Source organism: Macaca nemestrina, chromosome 6, assembly GCF_043159975.1.
Source record: "Macaca nemestrina isolate mMacNem1 chromosome 6, mMacNem.hap1, whole genome shotgun sequence".
Classification (NCBI taxonomy): domain Eukaryota; kingdom Metazoa; phylum Chordata; class Mammalia; order Primates; family Cercopithecidae; genus Macaca; species Macaca nemestrina.
Window position 1 is genome coordinate 93,369,006 of NC_092130.1, and position 18,571 is coordinate 93,387,576.

General features: G+C 35.2%; 1 protein-coding gene across 4 annotated transcripts in view; it reads left to right on the forward strand.

Moving 5' to 3' along the window:
- Positions 1-12,900, forward strand: part of LOC105475037 (hyaluronan and proteoglycan link protein 1) — an 82,414-nt gene extending 69,514 nt beyond the window's left edge. For all 4 annotated transcript variants that reach the window (XM_071098706.1, XM_011729976.3, XM_011729974.3 and 1 more), the window contains 3 exons: positions 177-548; positions 8,170-8,472; positions 11,106-12,900. In XM_071098706.1, coding sequence (XP_070954807.1) covers positions 177-548; positions 8,170-8,472; positions 11,106-11,395 — 965 coding nt within the window. In that variant the 3' untranslated portion in view covers positions 11,396-12,900. The remainder of the gene's footprint in view (positions 1-176; positions 549-8,169; positions 8,473-11,105) is intronic.
- Positions 12,901-18,571: the final 5,671 nt, after the last annotated feature.

Consider the following 18,571-nt stretch of genomic DNA (forward strand, 5'->3'; position numbering starts at 1 on the left):
CTCTAGTTATTAGAGGTCACTTTCTATACGGTTCAAAAGAGATTATGTAGAGAAGCTAACCACCCAAAGCTATCCTTTGTCAGATAGCCTGTATATGTAACGTATTTCATTTTACAAAAATGTCTGAAAGTATATTAACAGTTATTTTCTTTTTTTTCTTTCCTTTTTAATTATAGCAGAAAATGGCCCCCGTCTACTTGTGGAAGCAGAGCAAGCCAAGGTGTTCTCACACAGAGGTGGCAATGTTACACTGCCATGCAAATTTTATCGAGACCCTACAGCATTTGGCTCAGGAATCCATAAAATCCGAATTAAGTGGACCAAGCTAACTTCGGATTACCTCAAGGAAGTGGATGTTTTTGTTTCCATGGGATACCACAAAAAAACCTATGGAGGCTACCAGGGTAGGGTGTTTCTGAAGGGAGGCAGTGATAATGATGCTTCTCTGGTCATCACAGACCTCACTCTGGAAGATTATGGGAGATATAAGTGTGAGGTGATTGAAGGATTAGAAGACGATACTGCTGTGGTAGCACTGGACTTACAAGGTAGGTATCTATAAGTCACGTTCAACATAGAAATGATCATTAATAGTTGCGTTTTTTCATGAGGAGTAATGTCTAGTGGTTACCACAGTAATAAAGTGAAAAACCGAAAGTCCTTGCCCAGCATCTTTTTCTATTCTTTTGTATTCTATAGTCTGCCTTTGATTCCAGTTTTCATGTTTGAAATGTATACACAATGCTTATGTGCAAAATTGAAGCTGTTTGTAACTAGGAGAAACGTGCAGTGGAACTGAATTAACGGTTTTCAGATACTGCCTTATGCTACTCAAAATTTAAATTCCGTTATATCGTTATTGAGAAATTCAGATTGTGTACTTCTTTGTATGATGTTTCTAAAATTATCTCAGTTTCAAAATAATGGCATGTTTTGTAAAGGACATCTGCTAATTAAAATATATGTAATCGTATTCTGTAAAATGACTGCAAAACCTTAATTCAACAAAAAAGTAACCTCTAGCTTTAAATATTCTTCTAAAGAAGTGATTTTCTAAGGGTTCAGAGTCTGTTAGCCATTTGGTCAGGGCATTTTGTGGGAGAATTCTATTGCTTAAATAAGTAAGCCATCCAATAGGTTTAATAACCAACATGTGTACAAAGCCGTACAATAAAAAGTGTCCTTGCTATCCTTGCCTCCCCTCTGCCCAATGTCTAGAGACACTCCTCTCCTTAGTTTCTCATGGATCACAAGACATCTTATTTTTCATAAATTTCAGCATTATTTTACACTGAAGGGTGGATTTTGGCAGCATTGATAGAATGCCTTCCTTCCTTGTTTACATAAAACTCTTAAGTGTATGCTTGCTAGAAGCTCCTTTTACCCCCGAGGACAGATTTGTGGCTTTTGGAAAAATATCTGTTTGGTCCACTAGCGTATCACTGACTATTTGACCTTTTGAATCCCATACAATCCTATCACATGTATGGAGATTTATTTGCTTTATACATCTAATAAATTGCACAACATTGTAAAGTACATGTTTGTGACCTTTCCTTGTCTCTCATAGATAGTTCTCAGCCTTGAGTACATGCCACCTTGTGCTTTAAGTTTTTATTGATTCACATTAATATCCATGAACATTGGCATTATTCAGGATGGAAGGAGTTGACTTAGAGAAGACAGTCGGTCATCAAATATTAATTAAAACTATTTATCAGAGGAGCATTAAAGGTTGGAGAGAGCCTTGAGCTAGTAATATTAAGAGGCTTAGGTTCACCTCAACTCTGCCGGTATCAGTTTTGTAATTGGGGCAGGTCACTTATCCTCAAATGAGTTTGAATTATATTATCTCTTGTTACTTTTTCTTCTAAAAGCCTATCTTTATATAGCAAAATATTTCCTAAACTAAAGTAATTCACATGCAATATTTACTATCTATCTATGTTTATTTTACAAAATTAAACTCTAAATTAAAAGAAACCAGTATAACTTACCAGAAATAGAAGGAAATAATAAAAATAAATATAATAAAAATAAGGTCATTGTTTAAAAGAAGCTTCAGCCTATGTTACAGCATAATGCATTATAGGGTCAAATCAAGTCTCCTCCAAGACACAATTAGGGATGCTGAAAGGGGACTAAGTAAACAATTTTTTTTCTCCTAGGCTCTGCACCATTGCAAATCTCCAGATTCTCCACGCTTAGGGAACATTCCCTGCCATATAGCATATGTGCATATGAGCTAAGTAAATGCGGTCCAAGAAACCAATTTAATTGATACATATTTTTACAAGTGCTGTTTTGGTGTCATGAGATAGAAACAATTCCAATCTTTGCTCTTTTCATTCAACAAACGTATAGTCCATTAAAGATTCTCAAATAATTTAATGAAATAAGGCAGAAGTCAGTAAAATAAGTGGGCACAAATTTCTATAATCATATGTTCTACTTATTTTGTTCATGTTCAGTCAACCTTCTTTATAGATGACACTTAAGACAAACACTTTTTCTAAGATAACACGACTAGCTTTAGTAAGAGCTAGAGCTGGAATTAGATACCAAAGGCATTGGATGAAGCCTATGCTCTATCCACTGTGATTTGAGGGTTTGCAAGAAGGAGAAATTTTCTGTTGGTAGAGGAGAGGCTTTAAAAAAAAAAAAAACCAGCAGCATTCGGCAGCTTCAGGCTTCAGAAAATTCTGAAAGACCCAAAGTTATTGGAGCAATAAGCTAGGACCTGTCCTGTGCTCCTGGTAGCTGTTAAATTTCCCTCCTCCGTGATGTTCTCATAGCACCTTATGTAGACTTCAATTATAGTTCTAATCACATTTTGTTTTGTAAATATTTGTAAATTTGTCTGTTAAACTTGATCTACTTGAGGACATTCAAGAGCCAAGAACAAAATTCATGCTCAGTAAATAGTTTACAAGTAAAAGAATGTTTGAAATAAAGTGTTTAAACTTTCAAATACAAAAAGTGTGCATGCAATGTACTTTCAAATACAAAAAGTGTGTGTGCAATGTGGGAGTCATGGAAACCATTCTTAAGAAAGAGACACTTGGCTGGGTGCGGTGGCTCATGCCTGTAATCCCAGCACTTTGGGAAGCTGAGGCGGGTGGATCTCTTGGAGTCAGGAGTTTGTGACCAGCCTGGTCAACATGGTGAAACCCCATCTCTACTAAAAATACAAAAATTAGCCTGGCATGGTGGTGTACGCCTGTAATCCCAGCTACTCTGGAGGCTGAGGCAGGAGAATCGCTTGAATCCAGGAGGTGGAGGTTACGGTGAGTTGAGATCGTGCCATTGCACTCCAGCCTGGGTGACAGAGCGAGACTCTGTCTCAAAAAAAAAAAAAAAAAAAAAGAGATACTTGATTTGGACCATGAAGGTAAGCCTTTCAAAAGCTAAAGAGCATGAAAAACAGGAGAGAGGGCACCATAGATAAGAGAGAGAAATTCCTCAAAGCAAATATGTGAACAACAGATACCACCAACAGCATTCCAGCTTGCCTGCATTAAGTCTCAGATTGGTGACAGGGTGGGATAAAAATTTTTAACTTTTCATTGTCGCTAATTTCAAACATTTGGAAAAGTAAAAGGAATAGTATAATGAATCCATATATCATTATCCAGCTTCAAAAAGTATCATGATATAGCCAATCTTATTTTAGTTTGCTTTCTTACTCCCACTACCACAGAATAATTTTCAAGAAAAACTCAGATGGGATATTATTTTATCTAAATATACTTCAGAGTAAGATGAGGATTGATATTTCAAAGTAAAATTACAACAAATTAAGATAGCCACAACAATAAAATAAAAGCCATAAAAATAAAATTTGAGAAAACTTAACATAAGCTAAGGACAATCTCCACGTATTCTGGGATAGACGCTCAAGATGCAGCAGATTTTATGCGTAAGAGTTTGAAATCTGTGCTGAACCACATATGGCAAAAGACATGCCTTCTGGTTATCATTTATTAGCTCTCATTCTCATTTTTAACCTTTTTCATGATCAATTACATTCTTATATGTGACTATCTACCAGTCAGGCAGTGGTATTCAAGCTCCCTGTCAGTCTTCTAACATGCACCAAAGGGCCAGGCAAGCATCTCATGTTAAATGCCTTGATTGAGCTGCTTTTCCAACTGTAATTGCACATTATCTTTAATTGTGTTGGTCCTTTAATACCAGCTTAAATGCTATTTACACTAAAGAATTTTACCAATTAGAAAAAAAAATTATTCTTCATGATGCCTAAATTATATAGCTCCTATTTGTATTGCAAGCTTTTTTTCTGCCTTGGATTCAAACCATATATATATATATATATATACATATATCTCCAAACTACATATATTTATTCTGTCTTGAGCTCAAATCATATATATATAGATATATATCCTGTCAAATGTAGGAAGAGGCCACACCCATACCTATGTCCTAGAGTACCAAGCACAGTGCCTTGCTGTCAGTTGTTGTTTAAGAACTGTCCGTATAATCACACTGACAAAAAAAAAATAATAATAATTGTAAATCCTTAACAAACACTGACCTCCATTTGAGTTGGAATTAGATATGGAAACACAGTATTTTCATACAGAATCTTGGATAGGACAGAGCCCTCTGATTGCCGCCAATTACCTACCTAGAAATAGCACCCAACAAGCAACAAGCTTTATACAGATATAACAAAAGAGTGTCCCTAGGAATTCAGGGAGAAGCTTGGACTACAGAATCAGCAATTCAACTGAGCGCAGCAAACAATAAATACACAAATAATGATATGAAAAACATGACACTTATGCTTCCAAACTTCCATTGGTGAAAATGGGGCTAAATATACAAAATTATAGTCTGAGAACTATCAGAAAGAGAAACACAATTTCAGATAATGTGCATAGCACTGATAAGCACTATGACAGGCACTAAGGAAGGTAATATTATTTATGCTATATGGTCTCTGCCTTTTTATTACTAGAAATATTTACTTTATATAATTATTAAAACTTACTTTAACTTTTACATGTCCCTTTTGATTATATTTTGACATATAAGTATGAAGGATAAATTAGTCAGTTATCTCTTGGATAATCATACCACCTTCTTTCCCATCCATAAAAGTTTAACTTTTCTTATTTTTGCAACACTGGATAAAAGCAACCATTGGCTCCATAATTCAGCTGCAAGAATTGCACATTTTTTCTACAGAGCCAAGAAGGTTGCTGCAATTGGATGTTAAAATCTGAGCTAGCCAGAAGTATAACAAGTAAACAAATAAAATACTAACAATCATGAAGTTCCAAAAATGGTCCTGCTGGTAAGAGACATTTTGCTGTTGAAATGTGTATGTGAAATTTGTAGAATATAGGGAAAGTTTTAAAACTTTGAGTAAAGCATAGAGCTTTACCGTGATTTACTTGGAATATGTTATTTCCAGCATATCAAACAGTAATTCAAATTTGTTAAGTAAATCTTTTGAGCTGATACAACACTTAGTTGACAATTCTTACAATTGAAAAATACTAAAATTTTAACATAAGTTTCACTTTGACTCTAAAACATGATTGTATGAAATTATGTTAAATTTGAAAACAACTCAAATAAAAATATATAGCACTGGATGTGGAACTAAATCAATCATATTTAAGTAATGCTCAGTGGTTAATCAAGGACAAATTACTAGAGAAAAAAATTTCCCGATGTTTATGAGAGTCTACCAAAATACACTACAGTGAATTTAAACCTGAAAGATTATGCAGGTCTTTAAAATTAATATAAATTAAAATATTCTGCATTCTCCAATATTACCATCTTCAGCCATTTTGGAAATGGAAGTCAACCCCACTGGTTTCTTTCTCTCTTCAGGTTCAGACACTTTGAGATTTTCTGTCACTTTAAGATCTAGCCAAAAAGGGAATGTCTACTGAATAAATTGAATATTTTCCTTTTCATCAGCACTCCCAGGGTTGCCGAGGAAAGAGGATAAAAGATATGAGGGATCAGGGCACCATAATAGTTTTTTCCCAGCACTTACTGGGTTCCCAGCTCAGTGCCTGGACAGAGCCCTCCTTAGATAGACCCATGTCCAGGCCTTCCCTCCCCATCACCACAGGAGTTAGTGGCAACCAAGAGAGGCTTTTACTCCTTCCTTTTGGCTCTGATTCAGATTATAGATCCTTCAGCCAAGAACCTGAGAAGGCAGAATGAGATCAGGAAGCCTTCTTGGATCTCTGCCTTTCATGGATGGTGCCAGCTGGATTGCCCTACAGGGACAAACATGTCCTACGGAGGCCTTCAGTGGATGTGACTTGATTTAAGGCCATTGAAATTTCTTCTTGTAGTGTCTTCTAGGACAATTTAGTAAGGAAATATTTCCTGTGTATGGTTATGCTATTAGTGAGTTTGTACTTCATCTTGAATAGCATCTGCAGTCTCGTAAAATAGCACATGTGCTATAACTCACCAAATTACTGTGTCAGTGGGACAAATGTTTGCATTCCACATGCTAAAATACTAATTATTTCTAATTATATTCAAAAATTCAAGGCAAGCCCTTGAATAATGATTCTAAATTAGTTATCTTTTAATAACCATGGGAGAAATACTCTGACACAGTAGTCCTTTTCAAAGTTCAGCAAGTGATGTAACTTTGCTTTCTTATTTGGTAATCCTTAGGCTTTAAAGAAATTGGGCAGAGTGTTGTGAGACAGCTCAGTCACCTCCCATAATTATTTGACCAAAAGAAATGTTTTGGAAAGCCATACATCTTCCCAGGCAAAATCAAATGCCAAGTCACACTGTTCACATTTGCTAAGGAACTTTTGTCCTCAAAATATTTAACTTAATTATTTGGCATTAGTCAATCAATGGATGTCTATTCTGTACCTACCTTTTATACGACAAGCTTAGAGAAGTTTTTTTTTTTCCTGTTTATAATAAAAATGTTTCAAACCCCTTACTTTCAGTTTGCAATATACACATGTGGAAGTTGAAAAATAGTAATGGAAATACTTTTAAATTAAAGCCCTTATTTTAGTCGTGCTATTTAAGGGCAGGAAAAAAATAGCATTAAGGGCTACATTAAAAGTAAACATATAAGAGTATCATGATGCTTTCTATGGAGGCGTGCCTCACCGTACAGATCTGTCTGATGTGAAATAAGATTGTTTAATTATGTTCTTGTTAGATATGCAAAGGAATCCACTTTAGCAGGGGTATCCAATATTTTGGCTTTCCTGGGCCACATTGGAAGAAGAAGAACTGTCTTGGGCCACACATAAAATATACTAACACTAATGATAGCTGATGAGCTAAAAAAAAAAAAAAAAAGAAAAGAAAAAAAAAAAAGAAAGAAAGAAAAAAGAAAAGAAAATCACAAAAAAACTCATAATGTTTTAAGAGAGTTTATAAATTTTTGTTGAGCTGCATTTAAAGCTGTCCTGGGCCACATGTGGCTCATGGGCCATGGGTTGGACAAGTTTGCTTTCAAGTTTCTCCAAATAAGAATCCCCCCTAAGTGAAGGTTACTTATCTGCAAGTTATTAGAAGACCATGTAAAAGAGTTTTATATCTACATTTGAATCATTTGTTAATATGCTTCTTTATACATTTAAAAGGCTACATAAAACTAATAACTAATTATATAGGAAAAGTTACTAAGAAAAACATTGTGAATTTTGATAAATACTTTCTCTTTGAGCACTACGTCCCCTCCGCTCTTAGTATTCAATACTGACTATTTCTATATCTGCCACCAACTCTTAGTATTCAATACTGACTTTTTCCCTGGGTGATGGAGCTCAGTAGTAACCCCTTATAGGGCTAGGAACTGGCAGTAAATGGTAAGTTCTCAGGGAGGGCTATTTGGAAACTGTAATCTGAGGACAGATGTCTTCAGAAAGGAGAATTTTAAGGTTTGAGTTGAATTCATAGCCAAAGCAGTAAATCACTGAAGTTATCAAACAAAAAAGCTGATCATGAGATTCTCAGAACCGACAGGCTGCTTGAAGGGGAAAGGGATCATGAGAAACAGTTGCTAGTTGACGAAAAACTACTGTCTCATCTGACGGAGGGTCTGTTGTGTTTTTCACCAGTTAGGTGGGATTTGCTCAGAGTTGTTAGTTTTGGGGCTTCTAATGACTCCTTGCTTTCTCCTTTGCACAGGTGTGGTATTCCCTTACTTTCCACGACTGGGGCGCTACAATCTGAATTTTCACGAGGCTCAGCAGGCGTGTCTGGACCAGGATGCTGTGATCGCCTCCTTCGACCAGCTGTACGACGCCTGGCGGGGCGGGCTGGACTGGTGCAACGCCGGCTGGCTTAGTGACGGCTCTGTGCAATATCCCATCACAAAGCCCAGAGAGCCCTGTGGGGGCCAGAACACGGTGCCTGGAGTCAGGAACTACGGATTTTGGGATAAAGATAAAAGCAGATATGATGTTTTCTGTTTTACATCCAATTTCAATGGTAAGATAATAACTGTACTGCCTTCTTTCTTGTCTCAGAGACTACTCCATACTATAACACTACACTTGGCTTTTAATCTTATCTTCTTAGAAAAACAAACGAAAACAAGCTTTGAAGTTTTGCTCTAGTTTTAAAAGATATAAAAAGTTATTGAGTGCCATAATTTTTAAATATCCACATAAGTCAAGCACAAGTACATATTCTCAGTACTCCTACATTTTATTTCATCCCATTTTTATATGAAATAGTTGAAACTGTTATGTGGTTTGAGGTCTGTTACCTGTTGTCAAAGATGATGCTGCCAGTGTGTGCCCTCCGTAGGATATGGTTCTCTCAAAGTAAGTGTGCCTTCATTATTACCCATGCTGTCCCTCTCACAATCACATATACACTTATTCATAGATGATCAACAGAACTCAGGACAAAGTGGGGAATAAGCAAGAAAAAGAAAGTAGAACTAACTCTCAAGGTGAAAGCAGAAGGAAAGGTTGCAGCAGTGTTGATGACTGATTCATTTTATTCATACTCCTCTCAACCCTTCTCTTGCTCTGTTCAGAGCCAGCCACATAATTTGTGTGGCCCACAAATTATTAAAATGAAAATGTGGGCTGGGTGCAGTGGCTCACGCCTGTAATCCCAGCACTTTGGGAGGCCAAGGCAAGGGGACTGCTTGGGACCAGGAGTTTGAGACCAGACATGGCATCATAGTGAGACCTCATCTCTAAAAGAAAAAAAAAATAAATAAACAAACAAGGAAAGAAAATGTGGAGCTCCTTGTTCAAAAATGTTAAAAACTTTAAGACGGTGACAGCAGAGCATTAAACTAAATGCAGAGCCCTTCTCCATGTGGCACCCTGTGTGAGGACACAGGTCACACACCTACAAAGCAAGCCCTGGCCCCATCATTTATATTTTAGGTCCCTGGTGATATGCTTTGGGAAAAATAGAAAGAGATTATAGGTCAGGGGTCAACAATCTTTTTCTTTTTTTTTTTTAAGACAAGGTATCACCCTGTATGTTACCCAGGCTGGAGTGCAGTGGCATGACCTGGGCTCACTGCAACCTCCACCTCCCTGGTTCCCAAGTGACTCTCCCTCCTCAGCCTCCTGAGTAGCTGGGACTATGGTGTGTGCCACCATGCCTAGCTAATTTTTGTTTTTTGGCTTTGTGGTTTGTTTTTTTGTTTTGTTTTGTTTTTTCGGAGACATGGGATTTCACTATGTTGGCCAGGCTGGTCTCCAACTCCTGACCTCACACGATCAGCCAGCCTCAGCCTCCTAAAGTGCTGGGATTACAGACGTGAGCCACTGTGTCTGGCCAACAATCTTTTTCTATAAAGGGCCGTATCGTAAATATTTTTGGCTTTGCTGGCCATATGGTGTCTGCTGCAATGGCTCATTGTAAGTGTGTATGTTATAGCACAAAAACAGCCATCAAAATACTAAACCCAGATGGAGATGGCAGTATTCCAATAAAACTCCATTTACAAAAACAGGTAGGAGGCCAGTTTTTGACCCCTGAGCTATAGTTTGCTGAACTCTGGTATAGGTGATTGTACTTAACCTCTAGTTAATGTTCCAGTATAGTTTGCTGAACTCTGGTATAGGTGATGGTACTTAACCTCTGGTTAATGTTCCAGTGGCCACTACCCTTTCTCCAAATCACATCATCTCAGTCTAGAAAGAACTGGCAAGCATTAATTTATACTTCAGTAACCTATATCTAATGAGGGGCAGGGAAACATCATATTACAATCTCTAATCAGGTAAGAGAGGCTGATTAGATTCAACCAAAAACTAAGATGCATAAGAAAATCTTCAGTCCGTATGTATTTATCACTTTCAGTCAGTTGAAGTCATATTTTACACATTTTGCACATATTTAATATATATTGAAGGAATCTCAGTAATTAACACTGTTCAATAAGTGATCGAGACTAATTTGTTTTTCTAGTGAAATCGAGAAATAGTTAGGTGTCAGGGTTTCAACAAATGGAAGTTGAAAAAACTAAACAAATTTGTCTTCTTTGCTAGCGAACCAACACAGACTAAGTTTACATTCTGAGTACGTATTATCTGTAGCAAGTGACTTCCTGTATTTTATGCATTTTCATACGTAGTCTTTGAATGAGAATAATGTCTAATTGATACCTGTAATGAAAAGGACTTGAGGGCTTTTGATTTTTTTTAAATGGACTTTTATGTCAGGAATGTGTTTTGATCCTTTCACATTCAAATTTTGCCTCTCCAGAAACTTGTGCTGGGGTTCAGTGTTGCTACAGCTAGAATTTAAATAGCCCTTGCTTTTAACATGGAATTCTGTCTTCTCTAGTGCCACAGAAGGGCTCTTTTAGTCACTAATTAGCTAACAGAAACTGTATCTGCCATTTCCCTTTTCTTTTTAAAGCTATAAAACGGGCATGTCTGGACACATATTAAGGGGCAAGGGAAAAACTAATTTAATGGAAGTGACCTAGGGACACTACATTCAATTGACATTTCTATGTTTCAAAGCTTTACAAACATTGCTCTATATCCCCCTTCATTGAGAAACACTTCCGTCTTTGGTTCCTTCTATCTCTGTGTGGCTTCACTGAAGACCAGCCCATTGACTCTGTCTCCTTCTCTCTACAGGCCGTTTTTACTATCTGATCCACCCCACCAAACTGACCTATGATGAAGCGGTACAAGCTTGTCTCAATGATGGTGCTCAGATTGCAAAAGTGGGCCAGATATTTGCTGCCTGGCAACTTCTTGGATATGACCGCTGTGATGCGGGCTGGTTGGCGGATGGCAGTGTCCGCTACCCTATCTCTAGGCCAAGAAGGCGCTGCAGTCCTACTGAGGCTGCAGTGCGCTTCGTGGGTTTCCCAGATAAAAAGCATAAGCTGTATGGTGTCTACTGCTTCAGAGCATACAACTGAATGTGCCCCTAGAGCACATCAGTTTTAAAGTCATAAAGAACATGTGAAAGGTGTTTTTTTTTTTCCAATATGAACTCATGCAAGTTACCAAAACTGTGATTACCCTTTTTTACTTACTGTAAAGAGTCATTTTCATAAAGATCAATTCATTGATTTGTTTTTTGTAAAGCTATCATTCAATATATATTATAAATTAATATAAACTTAAGGGAAGCTCTACGTAAGGAGACTTAGAGCCAAACTCTTTAAGCTGTATCATCCCAATAAAGTATCCTTTCATGAACGGGGCATGCAATAGCTTGAGAATTGCTAGGATTAAATTAAGGAAAGTAAAGCTACTCAGAGCAGCAGGTTTTACAAGCACAAACTTTACACATTTTTACAATTTTAAAATGCACTACAATAAACAAATTAGAGCAACAAATTTGAAATACAGGCTTCTTTACATAAACTGAGAGGTTATACAAAACTCAGTTTCACAAGGGAACAATCTATACCTTTCTAAAAGTTAATATTTCAAGTCTCCAATAGACAGAATATTTTACTCTTTAAAATCCTGCCTTTTTGACCAAAAAAAAAAAAAATTCATATGAACTCCAATCCATAGTAACAAGCACAGTTAAAACTCCTTAATAATCCCATTTATATGAAGTATGACACATAAACAAGCAGATAATATTTAACCATGAAAGACTTCTACCTTCTTATAATTAAAATTACACATGTCTGAGAGGAATTGTTTTATCTTTTGAGTAGCTTTACTGAGTTGTATTTAAATTCTAAGGGCCATTTGCTAAGCAGCATTTAGCATCTACTCAGGGCAGTTATATAGATAAACTGCTGGACAGAAAAATTGTAAAATTTAGCAGCTTGATTTTCTGTTAGCCTATGAAATGTTATTGTCCTATACAAATAACTTTAAACTTATTTAATATTCCATATTTACATTATATGAAAATCAATTACATTATAAAAGGAATCCCTAATGCAGAAACAAAGACCCAACTTTCAAAATTCTTATTATTCCTATTTGTATATACACTAGAAAACCCAACTAGTGCCTGTGTTTGGGGGGAAAAGTCAACAGTGTAGTTCTAAACCTTATCCCAAATAGAAAATGTGGTTAATGATGTCACTTTCCTTGCTGGTCATCCTTGCTGGCTTAAATCAAATGCTGAAGCTGTCATCAAAGAGTTTACACTAAAATCTTCAGGGTTTTGAATAAATGGTTAAGTCCAGCTTCAAAACACAATTTTCCACATTAGCAGCTCCAATCTTAAATAAAGCTCTGTTTTCCTATATTTTTATGACTGCTGAGACCCCACAGGGACCAATATTTGTATTCAAATTACATTTCATGGTTTCCCATTGTTTCACAATGAATTCTAATAAATGGGATTTACTATAATAATCCAAGTATGACATAGCTGGTATGCTTTCATGAATGTTTTTATGTAGATTTTCCTCCCATGAACATGAGTAAATAAATCTGTTTCCTGAATGGATTGTGGTTGCATTTAAGGCTCTGTAATAATTCTAATAAATTTACTCTATAAAGATAGAGTTACGTGTGTGGAAGGTATAGAACAATTGGAAGTCCATGAAACCATAACTATAATCATATATTATTCAGACAAAATACTGTAATAAAAGTAGGTCCTTTCTTTGATCAAAAACATACCTGAAAATTTTCAGATGCTTTAATATTAAAAGATGACAATGTTATGCATGCACATTTTTAAGTTAGGTTTGATATGCAAACTGTACAAAACTATAAATCCAAAGATTTTGTAAGGTTTAAACTCAAACACTGGTGGTATAAATAGAACTTACACTTCTAAATTAAAGAAGATACCTAAATGGTCTAGGATAAGATGATATGTTATTTAAAGAGGGGACTTTCTCCCAAATAACAACTTTAACACCTCAAATATGGGGGCTAGCTCACTGGAAGAAGTCCATACTTGAACTGTTATTATGTATGTTCTGATAATTTTGTTGGAAATACAAGTAGAACAAATTTCTATTGAAGCAAGCATCTAATTTTCAGTTATGTCCGGAACTCTACCTTTATAATGTTAAATGTAGTAGTATTTCTTAACTTTTAAATACTTACTAGTATAGGAATTGGTGCTGATCAAAATCTCTGGAGTGACTGTTAGCTGATTAAAATCTATAGCAATTACACATCATTTTTCCATTCGTGTAAAAAACAAAAAAATCTTAACACAATGAATACTGCTGAGCAGAAATTTTGTCTTCTCATTTTGCTCAAAGGATCAGAATTTCCATGCCCTTTATAGTCCTACTTGAATTAGTCTTTTTAATGTTCTTATTTTGCTGTTTTTCCACCAAATGTCTATTTTCCTACTTCATTACCCAAGATGTCTCATTGAGCATGTCTGAAAAAGAAAGGTTATTCTAATACAATTTCTAACAGAAAGTTTGGTACAACACTGGCTAATTCAGAAATCGCTCCTCAGACTTAGATTCCAAGAGTAGCAAAGAGATTAGATGGGAGGCTGGGCTAGGAACCCTTGTTCTAATGTATTTGTCCATAATTAACACTGGTGACCGTGTAAGGAACAAAGTATATCTGCACATTTCACTGAGACATCTGCATTGGAAAACCCAAACAAAAAGAAGCAATTCAAATAAAAAGACAATATAAGAGTGAAAATAAGTTGTTCACATTAACACTGGAAGCCATCTTTAAATGAGTACTGCCATATTGTATCACAGTAATTTTAAGCCAAATATGGCATTTGTAAATTTAAACTTTCTCTCATGGAAAGGGGGCCGGTACCTGTTAAAGTGTTATTTTATGCAATAATATAGTCACTTTTTATTTTGGCAATTAGAAGTAGACTCAAAGGAGATTCCAATTTGGTTGCTGGCAGCCATTCTGGGTTTCTTGATTTTAGTACTCCAAAGAATATGGTGGTCTCATGGAGTAGCTGACCACTAAGGAGGGGAGGATTAAAAGGGAATCACTTATCAGTTTTTAGCATAGAATGCATTAAGAAATATCAATGGATAACTGACATCGTTTTGTTAAGAAGTTAACTGTATCATAGCTCACTACTGCCAGAGCGGCAATGGATGTACGACGAAAGAGATGAAAAATACAAAAGTAATTAAGCCACCTGATTGAAAGAAAACCAATATTTAAAGGCATTTAATAGACATCAAGTATAAATTTAAGAAGAATCAATCTGTATTACCAAAAAAAAAAAAGTTTTCATTTTCTGTAAGATACAATGAACTGGTACATTAAAAGTCAATTTTGTGTTACTGAAGTATCTTTTAATTCTTCTGAGTTGTAGAATCTTAGCTATTTTTCTTTGTGTCAAACTCTGTAAATACATTATTTCAAAAAAAAGGCATTTAATTCATTCTTGTTCTGATACATTTGACTTCAAATTGTAAATACGTACAATTTTCATTTCCTAGTACTCTTGCAAAGTCAAAAAAAAGAGCATATATATGATGTCGCTAAATCAACTATAGTATTATCCCAAAATATACTGACTTTTTTCTCTTTGTGTATGACTCAAAGCATAATTTATTTTGCCCACCAGTTCAGCAATCCCAGAAATCTATGGTGTTGTTGATTAGATTAACACATTTTAAATGCTTTATAACTTAATCATGAGTGCTGAATTAAAAGAAAGGTTTTTCTTTTCATACTTAAGTTCTTCTCTTTAGCACTTTACACTTCCAATAACAAGGAATATATTTTGCAATATTTCCATGCCTGCTCTGGATTTTCAACATAAAAAATAGTTTCTGGATTTTTCTGATATACAGAAATGAATTCTTGAGTGCAAGGATCTATTGCTGGTGCAATGACTTGAACAGAAACACACCTAAATGAGTTTGTCATTGACACTGACAATTTTAAGGTACATAAAAATGTACCTTAAAATTTTTCCCATACTTACCTGCAATACATTAATTGCCTTGGAGAAGAAAAAAGTCCAAGAATAATATGAAATTAAATCATTTACTTTCAGTGTTTCAGTTCTTACACAGATGGATGATATCTTCACCTTGCCAGCAATTTTTGTATATTATGGCCTGGTCTTATATGAAACTTGCTTGATACTAATATTGAAGGATCTTACAGAGTTTCATAATGTTTAAATAAAAAAGTAAACTATTGTGATGTCCTTACTTTCCTACAGAGTGACAGAGCTTAATATTATAATAAGACTACTCTTGTGCAGGATGGACCCTGTCTATGATGGTAGATGTATAAGAGGAGTCATAAAAGCCCAGATTATTGGAGAATATGAGGAAGAAAATGAACTAAGAAGAAACTGACACCAGAAGTGTGAGAAGAAGATATTTCCTTTCCTATCTCTACTTCTTGAGCCCTCCATTTAGGATTATTTAGAGGCATGTCTTAAGATGGTTCTGTAGTCTTTGCTTCCCAGTAGGTGGTATATTCAGGAGGATAATAGCTTCATGCTTCAGCTATTAAAAGATGGCTCTTTAATTTAGTTGGTGTCTGACAGCAGCCTGAGCTCCATTTATTCAGGAGAGTACCCCCAGGGTAGAGAGAATGCTCTGATTTGCTATTACCTGACAATGAAGCTATGGGCTTTAACAACAAATGTAAGATTCTTGGAAAGAAATAGACTTCTAAGAATATTGTATCCTTGTATTTTTCTTTCAAAGCAAGGGACCCAATTGCCGCTTTTCATCTGTTGGAAATATCTGGGTCTTTTAAAACATTATTTGAAAAAAATATTTCTTCGATTTTAATCAATGAAAATTCTGCCTGCCAAAATTCATATACATGCAGAGAGCAAGGAAAGGTAAAATACAAGTGAGTTTGAAATTTTAGAGACTATGAAAGGTCCTTCTTTGAAGATGCTGAGATTCTTGCATGTGAATCTAAAAACAAAACCATTTATTATTCTAATAAATAAACATGTTCGTGTGTAATGATTGCCGCAAGCCCAGGGAAAAGATAAATAATGTCCTTCATGGTTCTTCCTGTGCTCAGAGTTCTGCCAAATTGAACATCCTTTCTCTATGGGAAGATGCTTGCTCCTACGATGAGAGCCAAACTTCAAGTGGCTGAGAAGCAAATTCTGCTATTCTAATAGAATGCCTTTGAAGAGCCAAAGTTTCAGTTCAGTGTACATGAACATTCAGGAATCTGTTAAAGCAATTGTACTCAGCATATTGGAATCACTTGGGAATCTGCAGAAAAATGAGGTCTGAGTCCCTCCCCCACAGATTATGGTCAATGGTGTAAAGTGGAGATCAGGATTTTTAACCCCCATGCCCCATTCTAACGTGATTCTAACATGCAGCCAGGGGTGAGAACCACTGGATTTAACTATTTTAGGGTCACAAAACAAAGCCATTCCACAGGTATATAATTAGGTTGATATTTATGACTCACAATTTAAAATAATTTAAAAACTCTCTAATTGGTTTAAATTTTATTGAACTTAGAATATTCTTCAAGCATAAGTATTTAATTGCTTTGATTTGCCTTCTTTTCCAGTGATAGTTCCGATTACATTAGCAAATATATGTCAAATAAATTATGTGCCTACCCTATTATTGTTACTCCTTCAATTAAAACTATTTTAAACCATTTATATTATCAAACCCTTTCCCATCTAAAGTACTGAAAAGTTAAGGGTATGGCAATAATCACGCAAAATATTTTGGAATAAGAATTTGAACTCCACATTGAAGTCAATGACTTCCGAGATTTCAATTATATCTCAGAGAAAAAGATGTGAATTCACTGTGAGGTTTCCATTACCAACACTGACACTCAGGCAAACAAAAGCAACACAATTCTAGCTAGGTAGAAGAATGGGTGGGAGTGTGGAATGGAGAGGAAGACAGAGAGAGAGGGTAGAAGGAGGAGAGAGGAGAGAGAATTCTACCCTTTTCCTCACTAATAATATATGATTTGATTAAATTAGTTTACCAAATACCAGAGACAACTCTTTACTTATTAAAACTCTAATACCATGCGTTACGTAGATAATCAAAAGCATATTTATTTTATGGCATAATGAAGACATGCATTACTTGTTACTTATCGGCAACTTATTCATAATGTTAAAGATATTGGACTGTTTATAATTGGAAGACACAGTTCAATAGAGTGGTTCCAAGCATAGACACTAGAGTGATAGTACCGTAGTTCAAATTTAGCCCTGCCACCTAGTATTTCTGGGTAAATCATTTAACATTTCTTGGCCTTGATTTCTCCATCTAAAAGTAGACATATTAATATTAATGACATCATTAATGCTTACCTGATACTGTTATAAAATTTGAATGAGTTAATATATTGTGGTAATAGCTAACACAATACCACATTTGCGCTATTTTATGTATGCCATTTATTTAATCCACTTAATACCCTGTAAGACAGATATCATTGCCTTAGTTTTCAAAATGAAGAAATGAAGGCCCAGTCAGGATAAATGATTTGCCCAAGTTCACATGGCTTCTCTTAATAGCAAAGTGAAGACTTAAGCAGAAGTTTCAAGGAAACGCCCTCTTAACCATTGTATCATACTTAACCTCGTGGGAAAACATGGAACGGTTCCTGGCACACAATAAGTACTCTGTAAATATTAGCTGTTATTATGTTATAATCTATATATAGGTTTACAAGTCAGATCAAAAAACAGTCCTCAGTTTTCTCATTCTAACAAAGGGGATCAAAATACATTATAAGGTTTATTTTCTAATAAATAAATAAGATTATTTAAAGATAGAAACTTCATTGTCACTTATCATTACATACTACCTCAAAATATGTTCATTGTTTTTTATACTCTTTAAATCTTTAATATATAATTACTGCAATTTTTGTTTGCATATGTCCTTGGTCAATAAACCAAATTATAAGTTTCTAAAAGCATAGACTACATAATGTTATTTTAATAATCCTTCAACCTCACTGCAAGGGCTAGCATAGTGCTATCAATGTAGTTTGACAATTTGTATTTCCTTGTAACTGAATACATATTTATAGAAAAAATATTGAAAAAATCAGATAAGCACAAAAAGAAAATGAAAATTTATTATAATTCATAATCCAAATATCTAGGGGACAAAATGACACAAATTTTGTTTTAAAATATCATATTTATCATTATGTATGTGAATAAATTATAGTTCTTAATC